The following is a 13,254-nucleotide window of genomic DNA, read 5'->3' as shown; positions in this document are numbered from 1 at the left end:
TAATGGGTTGAGGAGACCGGGGGGCAACGTACCACCACCAGAGATCAACAATGGGCCAAAATATGAGGGTCGGACTATTTCTGCGAGACTATATGCTCTCTCTGCCTTGCGACCATCTCTCTGAGACCACCATTGATAAATCAAAATATACCGTCTGTGTTATCTCCCAGTTATGGGTCTGGAGTGTCTGGAGTAGGTTCCTGTATGCATTAGGGATGTGTAAGGCTTGGTAAATGGAAAGCAGAGGAGAGAGGACCCTCTCATACAGTACCTAGCAAGCCAGAACGGCTGTGTACCAAATGGCACCCTATTCCCCATGTGCACCACTTTTGAATAGGGAATAGGGTGTCATTTAGGACAAACAGCATATAGGGAGGAATATGATTTATGAGTTGAAGGCTGAGTTTAAATGCCTTATGCTTTGTATGCTATTGGATCCCTTAATGGACTGGGAGAAAGGAGTGTATAGGAATGTGTGATGCTGAATTGAACTAGCTCATCAGTACAGTGTTTGAGATTGTGGACGTTTGCTGGTGTGACTATGGTTTTTGTGGCAATTCATCCTCTTTATACCCTTATTTCTCCTTACTCTCTTTTCTTCTTTATCATTCTTATCTTATCTTATTTATTTCAATATTTTATTTTCTCCATCTGTACATATGCACAACATGGCCCAAAGTATGTGGACACCCCTTCAAATGAGTGGATTCGGCTATTTCAGCCACACCCGTTGCTGACAGGTGAAGGAATCTCCATAGACAAACATTGGCAGTAGAATGGCCTTACTGAAGAGCTCAGTGACTTTCAACGTGGCACCGTCATAGGATGCCACCTTTCCAACAAGTCAGATCGTTAAAATTCTGCCCTTCTAGAGCTGCCCTGGTCAACTGTAAGTGCTGTTACTGTGAAGTTGAAACATCTAGGAGCAACAACGGCTCAGCCGTGAAGTGGTAGGCCACACAAGCTCACAGAACTGGACCGCCGAGTGCTGAAGCGCGTAGCACGTAAAAATCGTCTGTCCTCGGTTGCAACACTCACTACCAAGTTCCAAACTGTCTCTGGAAGCAACATCAGCACAATAACTGTTCTTCGGGAGCTTCATGAAATGGGTTTCCATGACCGAGCAGCCGCACATAAGCCTAAGATCACCATGCGCAATGCCAAGCGTCGGCTGGAGTGGTGTAAAGCTCGACGCCAATGGACTCTGGAGCAGTGGAAATGCATTCTCTGGAGTGATGAATCACGCTTCACCATCTGGCAGTCCGACGGACGAATCTGGGTTTGGCGGATGCCAGGTGATTGCTACCTGCCTCATTGCATAGTGCCACCTGTTAAGTTTGGTGAAGGAGGAATAATGGTCTGGGGCTGTTTTCCATGGTTCGGGCTAGACTCCTTAGTTCCAGTGAAGGGAACGCTTAATGCTACAGCATACAATGACATTCTAGACGATTCTGTGCTTCCAACTTTGTGGCAACAGTTTGGGGAAGGCCCTTTCCTGTTTCAGCATGACAATGCCCCCGTGTACAAAGCGAGGTCCGTAACATAAATGGTTTGTCGAGATCGTTATGGCTGAACTTGACTGGCCTACACAGAGCCCTGACCTCAACCCCATCAAACACCTTTGCAATGAATTGGAACGCCGACTGTGAGCCAGGCTTAATCGCCCAACATCAGTGCCCGACCTCACTAATGCTCTTGTTGCCGAATGGAAGCAAGTCCTTGCAGCAATGTTCCAACATCTAGTGGAAATCCTTCCCAGAAGAGTGGAGGCTGTTATAGCAGCAAATGGGGGACCAACTCCATATTAATGCCCTTGAATTTGGAATGAGATGTTCGACGAGCATATGTCCACATACTTTTGGCCATGTAGTGTGTGTGTGTGTTTACTAAAGACTATCTAAAAAAATAAGTGAAAATTGACAAATTATCCAATGGATTATGATTTTTTTTTAAGCAGAGGTGCAAAAGCATAAGTTTGCACCCCCTATTTTCATTTTCTCCATGGCTCAGGTGACCAAGTGGACACAAGGCTATTTGGCTCATCCCAGTCGCAAAGAGGAATAACTTTGCAGCTGTTTTTGAAGAATTAACAATGCCATGCTGGTGGGTGGTAACATTAAAATAAAACCCAGCCCTGAAATGAAACGTAGGAAAAGACACCGCATTCACACGGATTTGGGGGCAGTTCAGTATATCATACTTTGACTAAAATGATTACTTATTGACTTAAATCGTTGTGCAACATCATGGGTAAGCTCTGGCCATCATCTTTCAGCTCGATTGAATCCAGCCGAAGGTTATGGTTCCTCCAGGACTCATAAACAGCCTATTGCAGCTTCTGGGGATCAGTGTTTGTGCCTCAATATGCCAAACAGGGAACCTCAGGAGAAAGAGGAGACCGACCTGGACACACACTCAGATATGCATACTTGCACGCAATCACACACATTCTTTCTAATAATTATCTCTCTCTCTCTGTAGGTGTTCTAGCGATCCTGGCTGTGGGAGTGGTGTCCTCTACCCAGGAGCTGTACCCCAGCCGGACCCCCCAGGACCCTGTCTCCATGGCAGCGCCCCACAGCAGCCCCCCTAACGCGCTCCTGCCCCTCCCAGACTGGCAGCAGGAGGACTCCAGCAGCGGGGACCCTTGGTCCCCCCAGGGAGGGGCGCTGCCCACAGGCATCATCCAGCCCACCACAGCCCTCAGCTCCTGGGGCTGGCATCTAACCCACCACACCAGCCTGGCACACACTGTGACACCACTCAGTAAAGACAGCCTCATTCATGCTGCAGCTACTTTCAGTCCTAACACTGTGAACTCTGTGAGAGTAAACCAAGACCCTGGCCCTAGCTCTGTCAGCCCCAGCCCAGTCAAGCAGGCCCATTCCCCCAGCTCTGGTGCGCTCAACCCGGGCCACAGCTCCAATTCTCTCAGTGCAGACCAGGGCCTCTTGCCCAACTTGGTCAATCAAGCCCATAGCCCAGATACTGTTAATGTTAACCAGGGCAACAGCCCTCCTAGCCCTCCCAGCTCTGCTGGCCCACAGAGTGAGGTGGCTCCAGCTGCAGTGGAGGGGGCTCCAGATTCTGGGTCTGCCCTGGCTCCTCCTTTGCCCAGCCCGCTCACAGAGAGAGGGGATACTCTGGGCCCGGAGCTTGTTGGTCCCCCGGTCCCCACACACACCCAGGAGCCCCAGGAGAGGAATGTCGAGGAGCCCACAGACCCCAGTCAGCAGGACTTCACCACTGAGCTGCAGCCTTTCTCACTCTCCTCCTCCTCTTCCTCAGTGGATGCTGCTCTAGATCAGACCCTCAGGGAGCATGTTGAAGCCACGCCCGAGCTGTCCCGACCCCACGCCATCACCATACGGGAGGTGCACCCCCTGGTCAACGAAGACCCCACCCTGGAGCTGAAAACAGATGGCAATGTCACTTTTCATAGCGGCAGTGTGGAGGGCATCCCTGGCGAGGACCCCTCCTCCCAGTGGAACAGCTCGTCCGCTACGGAGCCCCCCTCCACGGCCAGTGGGAACTTCCTGAACCGACTGGTCCCCGCCACCACTGCGGACCCCTGGGGTCCTGGTAATGGATCCGTCCCCGCTCTGGACTCACCGCTGTCCCACACCACCATCTGCCTGAGCAAGATAGACATTGTGTGGATCGTGTTGGCCATCAGTGTGCCTGTGTCCTCGTGCTGTGAGTATCAAATAACAACCTGATGAATGCTTTGATGGCAAAACATGTTTTTTTAATGATAACAAAGCCCTTCATATCAAACGTCCATTTCCCTCTATTAGGGATTAATATCTCTTGTACAATTTAAGTATAAACTCAAAGCCCCTTAGAGAAAACCATATCAAAGGCAAAGAGGTTAGAGAAATTGTGTTTGAGTCAGTAGGAGACTGACCACCACTTTTATGAGGCTGAGATCACATTCATACCACCCAACCTATCCACTGAGTCAACGTGATAAATAATTAAAGAGCTGGATAGATATATTAGAGGTTGGATCGTTTTAGAGACTGTACTGATTTTGCCTCCCCCTCGCCCTCCTTCCCTACCTTCCTCCATCCTCCCTTCCTCTCCCCCTCCAGCTGTGCTGCTGACCGTGTGCTGTATGAGGAGGAAGAAGAAGTCTTCAAGTCAGGAGAACAACCTGAGCTACTGGAACAATGCCATCACCATGGACTACTTCAACAGGCACGCCGTGGAGCTGCCCCGGGAAATCACATCCCTCGACAATGCTGAGGTACACACAGTCCTGAGACTGACTGACACTTTTATTATTAGACCAAAGAGGACTTCCTGTAGGATATGATAAATGTTGCACTTGAGGGGAAGGGCCGGTATATAATGTAATTACGAAATTACAGCCCCCAATCTGGCACTCAATTGCTTTAGAGGGGATTTATTATATATAGTGAAATTGCCTATATGTAAGGTTGTTGCGTGGATTCAGCATGGTATAATGGAGATTTAGTCAGATTGATATAAACTGTGTGATGGCATTGATTAGAGTTTAGAAATACCAAGGGATTTAATGAATATGTAGCCTATATTCATACAGCCATTACAATATTGGGCTCCTCCAAATTAGGCTCCTCAACTATACATGAATTCAGAGATGATACAGAAAATGTAAATCAGCGAGCCGAGTGTTGCTAAGTAGCTAGAGTAGATGTGAGGTCAACATGTGGTTACAGTGGAATATATATATATATATATATATGTGTATGTGGACTATAGTGCCCTCTGCTGTAAGATTAATGGTACAGCTAAAATGTTGTGGCCGCACTTCAACTAATCATTTTGGTGTAATTTTAGACCTTTAGCTTATCCTTTATTTAGTTCAATCTACTGACATATTTTTGTTGCTATGAAATCAGCAAGTCTTATCAGCTCTCCTCATAATTTCTCATCTTTATACTGACCACACCTCTATTTCTGGTTTGTCCTCTTTTTTTGCTCCCTCCATCGCTTTCTCTCTCCATCCATCTCTCCTCTGGTGGTGCAGGAGCGGGATGCCGAGGTCGGAACATGTTTAGGATGCTCGTGGTGACACACAGGTGTTGTGTTGCGTCCCTGTTTTATTCCTCCTCTCACTGAAGCTCTGCCTCATCCCTTCCTCCTTCCCTCCATATTTTTCTTTCCTAAAGTGCCTCTAGCTTGTCTGGTGCCGTTACCATAGAGATGAATCGTGAATAGATTTATCTCTATGGCCGTTACAGTCAATATTTATCGCTTATTTTTCCTGAATAGCCTAGTGCAACCTAGTGTATGTTGCATACAATAGTACAAGTACTATATATAGTGATTTGTTTATGTTAGGGTTTGGGGTATTGCCAGTTAGAATGTACCTCTCTTTGTCTCCTCTCTTTCTGTTTTTTTCATCTTTTTCTTCACCACCTTCCACCCCCAGTTCTGTCTTTTAGCTGAGTCACCACCACCATTTCTCTCTCTGCCTCTCCTCTTTCTCCCTCTCCTCTCTCTCTCTCCCCCCTCTGCTGTGTTCTGCTGAGTCACCCCTTCTTTTCCCTTCTTTCCTTCTTTTCTCTGTCATGGAGCCTGTTCAACTCCCCTCTCTCCTTCCCTCTATTTTTCTCTCTGTGTGTTCTCTCTGCTAGTGTAATCATTCAGCCATCTTTTGTCCTCATGAGAATGGTTTGTGTCTGCCAAGTCACAAAACACTCAGCCCTGAATCTCACTAGCCTTTAGAATCAGCTAGTATTTTTCTTCTATAGTGTGTACCTGGCATGAATCATGCCCATTAATGTGATGTAGTGTCATGCTAATGTATATGTTGTGTGTGTGTGACTTTGTCTGTCTGTGTCTGTGTGTGTGTGTGTGTGTGTGTGTGTGTGTGTGTGTGTGTGTGTGTGTGTGTGTGTGTGTGTGTGTGTGTGTGTGTGTGTGTGTGTGTGTGTGTGTGTGTGTGTGTGTGTACATGCGTGCTCCTGTGTATGTTCCAGGAGCAGGAGATGTGTCTACCCCCTAACGGGGACTACAGCGACAGCGGGGTGGTGCTGGTTAACCCTTTCTGCCAGGAGACCCTGTTCATCAACAGAGAGAAGTCCTGCGCCATCTAGAGATGAGGGAGGCTGGTCTTGTGGCCATGTCCTGAAACCACCAATACAAGACTGTCAAAAATAAAGGTCTGACTTTCAAAATAAAAGTCCCCCGCCATGGCTTTCTCCCTTTTCTCCCTCCGCTGTCGTTTTTATATACGTGGTAAATCTTCAGAGACTCCCACTTTATACTGTACATTATGAATACATAGACAACACTAAAGGAAGAGTTAAAAACAGACACTATTTACTATGAAGGTGCGTCTACATATTTTTGTGATGTAAATTTTCTACAAATGCTTAATTGTGATAAGGGTTTTTATGTCTTTATAAACTACGGAGTATGTGTGATTTCAGTTTTGTTACAGTGGCTTGATGGTGAGAACATTGTGGACGTGGCCACTTGAATTCTGCTTTAGAGAGAAGATATTCTGTAAGAATGTTATGTTTCATTTTCTTTTTAATCAAACCCCAAATATTTAGCAAAAAGCCTGTTCAACTTGAATTCTGTACCTACGAGATTTAGGACAATGTTTGTGAGATCAGGTTTTAGTAGAGGCAATGGAGGGGTTATCATTTGAACTGCCTCGATAGCAGGGGGACCTGCAACAGTAGTGTAGGCAAGGGACAATGCCCAAGAGGTATAGTGTTGTATCTGTATATACCAAATGGAATTGACTTTTATAATGGCTTTTCCCCTCGCGTGTCACCAGCCTGTGTGTGTGTGTGTGTGTGTGTGTGTGTGTGTGTGTGCACTTGGGTGTGACTGTCTGTCTGTCTCTCTGTGTCTCTCTTTCTTTGCCTATCTGCCTATCTCTCTCTCTCTCTCTCTCTCTCTCTCTCTCTCTCTCTCTCTCTCCCCCTGTCTGTCTGTCTGTCTGGATTTGTGTTATGGAGTAGGTTCTGGTTTTGGCACTCAATGAGGTTTGTTTAACGTTAACCCTCTCTAAACTTTAGGAAATATTTTGAGACCAAACCTATTGTAATCTCCCTCCATAAGTACAGTATTTGTCCATGAGAGTAAACTGTGTTTATTACTGTAATGTATAGATATTGAATTATATTATATTTAATTGCTGGTTGTAGAAATGAAAAAGGCCGTAGAAATCATGACCAATGAAAATACTGAGATAATATTTTATCCTGAATATTTACTGTGAGCACATACAGTGGCAGTTTAATCAAATATACATATTTTGTTTCATTATCAAATCTATTTCAGTTTATCTTGCTTTACTTTTGCTTTGTCACAGGTTTCTAGTTGCTAAATGCTGCCTCTGTTACTGCGTCTGTTTGTCACATTGTGAAATGCTGATCTGTTGAATCATACTTCCCTGTGTTTGAAGATTTTGTTGAATTATCGTTTTGTTGAATATGTTGTCAATCTACTGGATGTATGTCGCTGCAATGGGCATGTGGTGCCATACCAGATAATGGGTATTTTGCTACATGTAGAATGGAGAGGAGGGGCAGTATCTTTGGTCCACAGTCATGTCTTTTTTGTATCGTAGCATACACTGAGCAATAAAAGAGAAAAGCTTTTAACATTCTCTGTGTTTTACTGACTATACATCTGTTTTACTCCTTCCACTCATCAATGAAGACTGTAATGATGCTTGTTATAGTTGCATATTAACTGCATTGTCCTCCTGAGAAATTGTTTGTGCCACTGCCAAGTGTAAGGGATAAAACGTATTCATATTTTTTGTATTTTATTTTATCAATCTTTATTTTTATTGTCCATGAACAATTTTTTTTTTTAAGAATCCTTACCACCTGCTACATACGGATGGGTATGATGACAGATGTACATTAAACCTTTGAGGCAAAGCAATGTGTCAGTGCCTTGCTGACCCCAGCTAAACCATGGACTGTTCTAGAATGTTCTCTGTTCATCTATGCTGGATATGGCCAGTGGCCATTCTATACACTGTCATTGGATAAAGCCTACACTTTGCTAATACTTATCTAGAGAGCTTCACTACTTGGGGTTCATTGATGAGCTGTCACTTTCCGAGGAACCATTTTAGGTTCTAGGTAGCACCTTGTTTTCGAAGAGTGTATAGTTTCTGTGCCAATAATGAGTTTCGATATACTTTCTGAATTCCTATTCAGAAGAGTGCAGAGAAAGAGAAAATTGACAATAGCTAGATTTCCATCCAATTGGCGACAGATTTTCATGCAAATATTCTAAAATCCGCATAAAGAAAAAATGCGTATTTTCCCACCAGTGGTGTGTTTCCACCAAACTGACTTGTTTCGGATAGAAATCAGTGCGTGATGACTAAGGCACACAAAATATAATTTTTCTCTTAAGTTTTCATGTACCAAATAAAAATCTAAAGTTCAATGTGTTTCCATTGCATTTTCAACTCTACGATAGTTTTGTCACAAAAACGGTTGCGTTAAATAGCTAATGTGTCTACTCTGGTGTTGGTTCATGCGCTCTAGGCAACAGCTAGAGGTACAGTGTGGGTAGGCTGTGCGGGTAGGCTAGTCTTCATGATGAGATTATTATGGATGAGAGCGAGAATATTTTTATTGGTCAAACGGCAGCCAAGCATCGATCATTGTGTCACCAGAATAAGACCCTCAATATTTATTGGAAAGGAGCATCAAGCTCATCAACTTTCACTTTCACCACCCTGTGACGTTCATCATAATTTAATTAATCTGTAGTCTAATAAACTGCATGCTTTCCCGAGTTGTAGTGGGAGGACCACACAACATGTCATCGCGTGACTCCAAGTTTATTTCGAAATGATGGTTATTATATCAATATTTGCGCATAAAAGCCTTTTGTCGTAGTAAATATTAAAATGTTATAGCTTGGTTTGACTAAAATCTTGTGCATGACCCATTTTAATGTTAGGAGCTTGTTTTCAATCAATGCTGTTCCTATGCAAGAACAATGGACAGAGCCAATATCTTCTCAAGGACAACACCCACGCCACAGGCCACAATCTGGTTGCTCCCCACGAGACTTTCCTTTGAAAACATACACACATTCACACACACATCTCCATGCATACGCACACTCATCCTCATGCCTCACGAGTTACGCACACACACAAACTGCACTTCTTTCTACTGGTCGGGTGCCTAGGGCAGAGGACTCTGCCGTGCACAAAATGGGGCTTCTACTCTGGACAGAGCAGACCCGCCTCCTACGCCTCCGGAACCAATCAAGGGACTAGAAGAAGGACCCCTTCCTTTGTGTTGCATTGTATAAAGTAATGCTGAAAACTCTGTTTTTGATCCCTTTTCAACTGTCTCCATAAGAGGCAACTGAAATGGGTCCATGCATGTAGCTTGAGCAGTACCAGCTATCTCTGTTGTTTAATAAACTGCCTTTTGCTTAAGCATATTCCTCTCCGTCTAGCGTCGTTGGTTTGTACTTCCTCTCCTTATGGTTTCACCAACACTTTCCACCACCATTTCTCGCATAATTAATTTTACCACCACTAAAAGATCCAGCCTTTACTAGCATATTTAGTTTTGTCGACATTTGGAAAGTTTCCGACAAATTGGCTATACCTAGCGGTCTCAATGGATTTAAGATGTAAGTAAGTAAAATGTAAGTATGACCAATTATGCTGGTAATGCCAGGGATGGGAGCCTCGCTATCCCTTACATACAGTTTATATCTCCCCCTTTTGTGCCGTGTTTCCTCTGGATCCATGTAGAAATCGAACATCAGTCTAACATTAATGTTATGCATCAGCCACAAGAGCGGGAGAAAGAGCTCCAGACATTCTAAACTGCTGCAAGATCCAAACATAAACACTATCAATTGTCGACGGTCAGTTTCCAACTGTCAGCTGTCAACTGTACCGGTACGATTAAGTACAGTGGGGGAAAAAAGTATTTAGTCAGCCACCAATTGTGCAAGTTCTCCCACTTAAAAAGATCAGAGAGGCCTGTAATTTTCATCATAGGTACACGTCAACTATGACAGACAAAATGAGACATTTTTTTTCCAGAAAATCACATTGTAGGATTTTTTATGAATTTATTTGCAAATTATGGTGGAAAATAAGTATTTGGTCAATAACAAAAGTTTCTCAATACTTTGTTATATACCCTTTGTTGGCATACCCCACGTTTTCTGTAAGTCTTCACAAGGTTTTCACACACTGTTGCTGGTATTTTGGCCCATTCCTCCATGCAGATCTCCTCTAGAGCAGTGATGTTTTGGGGCTGTCGCTGGGCAACACGGACTTTCAACTCCCTCCAAAGATTTTCTATGGGGTTGAGATCTGGAGACTGGCTAGGCCACTCCAGGACCTTGAAATGCTTCTACGAAGCCACTCCTTCATTGCCCGGGCGGTGTGTTTGGGATCATTGTCATGCTGAAAGACCCAGCCACGTTTCATCTTCAATGCCCTTGCTGATGGAAGGAGGTTTTCACTCAAAATCTCACGATACATGGCCCTATTCATTCTATCCTTTACACGGATCAGTCGTCCTGGTCCCTTTGCAGAAAAACAGCCCCAAAGCATGATGTTTCCACCCCCATGCTTCACAGTAGGTATGGTGTTCTTTGGATGCAACTCAGCATTCTTTGTCCTCCAAACACGACGAGTTGAGTTTTTACCAAAAAGTTATATTTTGGTTTCATCTGACCATATGACATTCTCCCAATCCTCTTCTGGATCATCCAAATGCACTCTAGCAAACTTCAGACGGGCCTGGACATGTACTGGCTTAAGCAGGGGGACACGTCTGGCACTGCAGGATTTGAGTCCCTGGCGGCGTAGTGTGTTACTGATGGTAGGCTTTGTTACTTTGGTCCTAGCTCTCTGCAGGTCATTCACTAGGTCCCCCCGTGTGGTTCTGGGATTTTTGCTCACCGTTCTTGTGATCATTTTGACTCCCACGGGGTGAGATCTTGCGTGGAGCCCCAGATCGAGGGAGATTATCAGTGGTCTTGTATGTCTTCCATTTCCTAATAATTGCTCCCACAGTTGATTTCTTCAAACCAAGCTGCTTACCTATTGCAGATTCAGTCTTCCCAGCCTGGTGCAGGTCTACAATTTTGTTTCTGGTGTCCTTTGACAGCTCTTTGGTCTTGGCCATAGTGGAGTTTGGAGTGTGACTGTTTGAGGTTGTGGACAGGTGTCTTTTATACTGATAACAAGTTCAAACAGGTGCCATTAATACAGGTAACGAGTGGAGGACAGAGGAGCCTCTTAAAGAAGAAGTTACATGTCTGTGAGAGCCAGAAATCTTGCACGTTTGTAGGTGACCAAATACTTATTTTCCACCATAATTTGCAAATAAATTCATTAAAAATCCTACAATGTGATTTTCTGGAGAAAAAAAATCTCAATTTGTCTGTCATAGTTGACGTGTACCTATGATGAAAATTACAGGCCTCTCTCATCTTTTTAAGTGAGAGAACTTGCACAATTGGTGGCTGACTAAATACTTTTTTTCCCCACTGTAATAATGCCCGAGAAGCCAGTGTTTGGAGGATATATTGGCACCAGTTTGACGGCATTATCACTTTTATACAACGGGTTACCAACATATTCAAATAATGATTGACATATTTTCATTAAAAACTTTATTTTGATGAATGCATTCATACTATTTCCTCTTTCCACAAGATATAGACCCAACACAAATCTAGGGTTGCTACCCAAACTGGCTGGTCGTTCATTCTATCGGTTCGGTTGCCAGAGTCGCGACCCAGTCGTTCATTCTAAATGTTCCATTGCCACACTGGCTTGCAACGTTCTTATCCCTTGCTTGCTAGCTAGCCAACTACGGCTAACTTACAGTCACGTCAAACAGTGCAGCCAGAATAACAACAGTAGCTGCATTTGCATTTGCTTAAGCTGTTTTCCAGTGACATTTATTTGAATGCATCCATATCATTGAGCTAATGAGGCACGATTTCGCCTGGCTGTTGTTCAGAGGAGCTAGCAAACAACACAGCTAACACAATCACTTCAAACTGAAGCTGTAAAGACTGCAAATTAGCTGCACTTTGTTTCATTTTACCGTTTTTCAATTGACATTTCTTTGTATATATCCATAAAAATGATGCCAGCTGATTCATGATTTCGACTGGCTGAGAAAAGCTGCCTGCCTGTCTGTCTCGTCCCGACTCCCGACACGTTCATTACTATGGGACAGCTGGAGATCGAATTCTAATATTGAAACAATGTTGCAAATGTCAGAGAGACAGACAGCAAGGTTTATACAAATCTCCACTGTTGAAAACTAAATGTTAATCTAAAAGTAATTTGAGATAATGTCTAGATGCTTTTTATAGTTGAGTTTATAATTGCCTGGCTGGGCTGATGAGACAGTGGATTGCACAGTCAGATGGAACAGAGTAAATAGGCATTTTAATGTCATAGATTTAGCTGGTGGTAACTTGTGGAATAGACACCGGCTGGAATGCGGTTTAAAATAATCAGCATTCCGGATTAGACCCACCTGTTGTATAGCTAATGTTAGGAGGGTACGGTGGAAATAGGAAATAAATACTTTCATAGATGGCTATGAAGACAATTAAGATAAATTCAACAACGTGGACTGGGATTCCTCCACAGAGGTCCTCGTAAATTGGCCCAATGGCAAACAGGGGACGTTGCCAAATGTGACCTGGACTCTGTATTTGATTGGCAAATAGTCAATTTAGCTATATTGGACAAATTGATCAGTTGTTTATAAGTTAACATTAGTTCCCTAGGTAGCTAGCTAGCTATATTTGCGAACCTAAGCTATCAAGCTAACCTTAATTGCTAACATTAGTTAAAGTGGTACTGACAGCGTTCTAACTACATTGCAGATATGATACAAACAGACAATCATAATATCAGTACAAAATATCAAATTCCCAGTTTATGCTACAAAACCAACTTTATAAGAGGTTTTAAAAATAGGCTCTATTTGACTCAAAATTCCATGATGTAGAGTAAAGCATTGTTGGCAGAACAGATGGATGCAGTTCAATGCATGATTAATATAATTCACCAATACATTTCTTGGTAATCCAACAAATATTGCTATCAGGTTGTAAATCACAGCTGGCATGGTACATTGTTTGCTTCCTCCAGCTATTCGGGATGCACTGTTTCAGTTTCAATTACTCAATATTTTGGACAAAACTGACGATTGTAACTGAGGCTGGGAATGTCAATACAATCAAACAAGCAAGCGCAATGATCACAAG

At 43.6% G+C, this 13,254-nt stretch overlaps 1 protein-coding gene across 3 annotated transcripts in view; it reads left to right on the top strand.

Moving 5' to 3' along the window:
• LOC121550051 (transmembrane protein 108) overlaps positions 1-6,849 on the top strand; it is a 95,351-nt gene extending 88,502 nt beyond the window's left edge. For 2 of the 3 annotated variants that reach the window (XM_041862151.1, XM_041862153.1), the window contains exons 3-5: positions 2,482-3,696; positions 4,095-4,249; positions 5,970-6,849. In XM_041862151.1, the coding sequence (XP_041718085.1) occupies positions 2,482-3,696; positions 4,095-4,249; positions 5,970-6,086 (1,487 nt within the window). In that variant the 3' untranslated portion in view covers positions 6,087-6,849. Of the gene's footprint in view, positions 1-2,481; positions 3,697-4,094; positions 4,250-5,014; positions 5,067-5,969 lie in introns of all 3 variants that reach the window. The other variant, XM_041862154.1, reaches the window with a different exon arrangement.
• Positions 6,850-13,254: the final 6,405 nt, after the last annotated feature.

Source organism: Coregonus clupeaformis, chromosome 34 (genome assembly GCF_020615455.1).
Source record: "Coregonus clupeaformis isolate EN_2021a chromosome 34, ASM2061545v1, whole genome shotgun sequence".
In the NCBI taxonomy this organism is placed as follows: domain Eukaryota; kingdom Metazoa; phylum Chordata; class Actinopteri; order Salmoniformes; family Salmonidae; genus Coregonus; species Coregonus clupeaformis.
The sequence above is the reverse complement of the archived record's forward strand: the minus strand, read 5'-3'. Positions and strand labels throughout refer to the sequence as shown.